The sequence below is a fragment of the Ctenocephalides felis genome, unplaced genomic scaffold (genome assembly GCF_003426905.1).
Source record: "Ctenocephalides felis isolate EL2017-DRISC unplaced genomic scaffold, ASM342690v1 CF-g0.4_SCAFFOLD_00845, whole genome shotgun sequence".
NCBI classification, from domain to species: Eukaryota; Metazoa; Arthropoda; class Insecta; order Siphonaptera; family Pulicidae; genus Ctenocephalides; species Ctenocephalides felis.
The window spans coordinates 4,728,999-4,734,076 of record NW_020536999.1 but is presented as its reverse complement, the minus strand read 5'-3'; the positions used below and the strand labels follow the sequence as shown (position 1 = coordinate 4,734,076).

At 31.6% G+C, this 5,078-nt stretch overlaps 1 protein-coding gene across 1 annotated transcript; it reads left to right on the top strand.

Annotated features, from left to right (window-relative positions):
* The first annotated feature begins 33 nt into the window (after positions 1-33).
* On the top strand, positions 34-3,795 carry LOC113370524 (ventral anterior homeobox 2-like). The gene is given in 4 exon segments (XM_026611203.1): positions 34-61; positions 371-534; positions 2,137-2,346; positions 3,469-3,795. Coding segments are annotated over 4 exon segments (729 nt in total).
* Positions 3,796-5,078: the final 1,283 nt, after the last annotated feature.

Sequence of the window (5,078 nt, the reverse complement as noted above, 5' to 3'; positions counted from 1 at the left end):
ACAACTTGGAGTACTTTAAAATCGCATTTGAAAATGGATCATTATGCCGAATGCCTGAAATGTGCACTTGTTTCTTATAAGGATCATACAGCTCAAACCATTTGATTAATATGAATGATGTGAGACAAAAAATTGTTTGATATTAAATCCTTTAAATTTTTTTCTAACATCATAATGCCCTACAGCAAATTAGTACCCTTCAAAACCGCAACTAAATTTCTGTTTTTTTTCCCAAGATTCATCAGAAATCGACGACGACGACCTGGACAACTCGGATTTGGACTCTGACGCCGAGACGTCTCCAAAACCACAAAAAAATTCCTTGCAGTCTTCATCAATTTCACCAATAAAACATCAACTCTCCAATCAGCCTTAGGACAACCTGGTGCCACCAATTCCAAATCCAGGAGACGAAGAACTGCCTTCACCAGCGAACAACTTTTGGAATTGGAACGAGAGTTTCATGCCAAAAAATATTTGTCCCTTACCGAAAGAGGACAGATCGCCACTGCTTTAAGATTGAGCGAAGTACAGGTAAAAATTACTTGAAACCAGTTATGTATGGCATCGTTTCTTAAGGCAAATTGCTGGAACTTACCGCACGTAATGAAATATTCGAGAAATTTTAAACGTTTCAATATATTATTACAAATACTGTAACTTTCATTCATATTTTTGCTACCTTGTTATATCTGAGCAAATCAATATAAATCATAAATCATCAATTTATCTCCTTTAGACATTAACAATCGTCATTTTCATTTTGAATTCAATTTCAAAAAAAAAATAGTTGCCTAATTCACACAAAATTGAAAAAATGCTCCCGTATAGTCACAGTCTAAACGCATTTGCAAATAATTTTGTGCGACATTTTCACTTATACTGTGCTTAGCTGGCGGCATTTTCACATTTTCAATAGTTTCTCACAAAATTGGAAAATTGTTCCAATACATAAACAGTCTAAACGCACTTGGGTAAACATTTGTACAGAGTGGCGCTTAGATGTGCTTAGCTTGGGTAATTTTTTGAATTTTTAATCCAAAATTACAAAAATATTTTTTGAAAAAAAAAAATTAGAAACAAAAATTCTTTTCCGAAGCTATTATTTTGTTGTGAAACAAGCAGAAAGTTTTTTGAATCATTAAGCGGAAAACTAAGCGGACGCTTAGTTCTCTCAAAAAACTGCCATTTTTTAACATTCCCTCTGTATTTCCGAAACCGCTGGGCCTACCTTTGCCAAAAACTAACGGTCTTTTCCCCGTTATTACTAATGAATGTTTTTTGGATCATACAAATCGGATGATCCGTTCTCTCAAAACTCGATTTCTATTTTCTGCACTCTTTGCTCCATATCTCCGTAACTGCTGGACCTGCTTTTACCAAAAAACTAATCAGCACATCTCCCTATCAATAGGAATCGAATGTTTTTTAAACTATTCAAATCGGTTGATCCGTGCGCCTGAAAACGTGACCGAAAAATTGTATCCTTACATACATACTCGCACACACTCACACATCCATTTTTCAGAGGTATGCCAAAATGTTCAGAAACCTTCAAAACGTCGAGAAATGTAAAAAATTTTCAATTTCAATTTTCGGCCCATTACTATTGCCTAGGCTAAGCACAATCTAAGCGCCACTCTGGAACAAATGTTTCCCAAGTGCGTTTAGATTGTTTATGTACTGGATCACTTTTTCAATTTCAAAACTATTGAAAAATGTGAAAATGCCGCCAAGCTAAGCACAGTATAAGTGACTATGTCGCACAGAATTATTTGCAAATGCGTTTAGAATGTGACTATACGGGAGCACTTTTTCAAATTTGTGTAAATTAGGCAACTAAACTATTTTTTTGAAATTGAATTCGAAATGAAATGACTATTGTTAATGTTCTGGAGATAAATTGATTTATGATTTATGATTTACATTTGATTTGCTCAGAATAACAATAAGATAGCAAAAATAATGAAAGTTACAGAGTATTTGTAATAATATATTTGAAAACGTTTGGAACTTCTCGAATATTTTATTACGGTACGGGAAGATCCAGCAATTTTTCTTAAGGCACGATGCCATACACCAATATTTTTTATAATTCATTTGTTGTTATCTAATTGACGTGTGTGTGATTTTTAGGTGAAGATTTGGTTCCAAAATCGTCGTGCCAAATGGAAACGTGTCAAAGCCGGTTTGGGTGCTACAAAACATCATTTGGACAATTCTGGAAGCCACAATCGCCAACCTGTGGTTCTACAGCTGGTGGTATCCAAGAATCTACAAATAGTGCAAATACCGTCGTCCTAAAATTGTGTGGTACCAATTCCTGTACACGTCAACAGATTTGCAGTAAGTATCTGGATACTAGGGTTTATACAAAAACCGACATTTCAGAAAACCGGTTTTCAAATTTTAATTTTACTAAAAAACGGGTTTTAACCGGTTTTCGAATTTCATGTGGAAAATAAATTTTTGCTCGAATATTCTGTAATTTATCCGCAAATTTAGTGTTATTTAGAACAGTATTTGACTGAATTATTTATTGTTCAATTTTATAGATAGTAAACGCAACTATTTTGATTCCAATTACTAGAACTAAAATAAGAGTTTATCTTGATTACATAACTTGGAAAATAATTATTCATATTTATGCATCATTTTCACATATAAGAAAGAAAATATTTTTATGATAGTGCAAGAAAAGTTTTCGAATAAAAAAAATAATACATTTTTAAATGAAAAAAATGCATTAATATTTAAAAAAAGTAAAAAAAAATATTAGATACATGTTGATACATACTTGTTAATATCAATATTAGTTTGAAAAACAATTAAGCTAAACTCGGGTATTGTCTGTTCCGAACAATTTTAATTAATTAATTTTAAACATTCTAATTGTTTTTTGTTTAAAAAAATATGATTTAAAAAACTGAGAACGTATACAGAATTACTACTTAGACGTGTCCTTTATTGTTTACTCACAAAATTTCCTGAAATAGAAAATACTCTCATACTAGCGACCAAATTATGCTTAATTGTTTTTAATGTCTGATATAATAATACAAAGTTTTTTGTTCTTTAATTTGCGGCTTCTAGGTTTTTAAACTCTTTTTTTAAGATTGAGTAGAGGAAGTTACTTCTTCAAGAAGAAGTCACACTGATTAAATTAATATATACACTGGTATAAAAATCTAAATTATTATATAAAACCTTTCTGGGAACCATTGCAGACAGATAAGGTATCGAATGCTATTGAACCGATATGATTTCAAGAATCAAAAAACGCTTTCATCTATCTTTTATATTTGGCTATATTTGTCATTTTCCATTTATACAGTGAAAACCGACTTTTTTCACTAAAAACCGGTTTTCGAATTCCATAATTTTTGCCAAAAAACCGGTTTTTGAAAACCGACAAGCCCTACTGAATACAACAAAAATCACCACAAATTTTAACCATTTTTTTTCCAGGTGCGTTCAAGACATCAGCAAATGGAAAAAAGCCAGCAAGGTCTTCTTTTAACCAAACGAGAATCCACTTTAGGTATAAATTATTCAAGGACACCATGTGACCCAATACCAGGCAAACTAGGTCTTTTGATACCGCCTCCAAGTTTAGGAGTTACCACGAAATCTGATATGTTGACCGAGGATTTGAGTTTGCGGAGACGAAATTTGGTGAACGAAGGTAATTTTTTGTTAAGACCTGCTGGCAGGAGGGAAGATTTAACTGCCAGGAGGAAAAGTGAAAATAGTGGGTTTATGGCTATTGATAGAAGTAAGGCGGTTCAGGATTGAATAGGAATTTATTTAGGAAATGATCAGCAAGTCCTTAGGGCTTTGGATGTACATTTGTTTCTCCAAACGCTTGTATAACGTAAACCGTTTGATTTATTGAAATGATGTATATGAGAAATTTGTTTGAAATTTAATTGTCTACGATATTGTCTAACATTATATGATCTACAGCAACTCGTTATACTTTAAAAATTGCATTCAAAAGTCAATAGTATACCAGAATGCTCTGGATGTGCATTTAGTTCTTATAACGCTTGTATTCTGTAAACCATTCGATTGATATGATTGATGTCTAAGACAAATTTGTTTGATATTATCATATCTATATTTTGTCCTAACATCATAATAACTTACAGCAACTCGGTATACTTTAAACCATCTTGAAAATAGACAATTGACTCAAGTTTGCTACCATGTTGTACAACCATAGTGAGTGGATCGATAAATGTTTAGTAATTGTTTTATAACTTTTAAAATATTTGTTTTAAAGTACATGGTATATTTAGTGAATTTGTGCACAATTGAATGGTGCATAAATTTTGTAATATCATAATATTCTACAGCAACTCGGTATACTTTAAAATTGCATTCGAAAATGAATAGTACACTAGTAAGCCTTGGATATGCATTTGTTTCTTCTATTATTTGTACGCCTTGAATCATTCGATTTATTTAGATGGTGCCTAAGACAAATTTGTTCGATATTATTATATTTATATTTTGTTCTAACATCGTAATGCCCTACAGCAACTCGATACACTTTAAAACGCACTTGAAAATACAAAATTAACCAGACTTCCAACTTATGTAGTAGAACCATTGCATTAATGGTAAATCGACCAGCGTTTTTAGATGATTATTTTATCATAACTTTCAAAATATTTATTTAAAGTACTAAGTATATTCAGTGAATTTATGAATAATTGAATGATGTATAAAATTTTCTAATATTATAACACCCTCAAGCAATTCGTATACTTTAAAAACGCCTTCGAAAATCAATAATGCACCTGAATGCTTTGGATATGCATTTACTTCTCCAAACGCTTGTACACCGTAAATCATTCGATTTATTTAGATGATGACTTAGACAAATTTGTTCGATATCAAATCATCTATATTTTTTCTAAATCATAATACCCTACAGGAACTCGGTATACTTTAAAACGCACTTGAAAATAGAAAATTGACTCCGCTCCAAATATAGGACAAAAGTACTGATTTGGCTACGTTTATTGGCACTATTTTTTTTTAGTAATTGTTATATATCTTTTAAATATTTG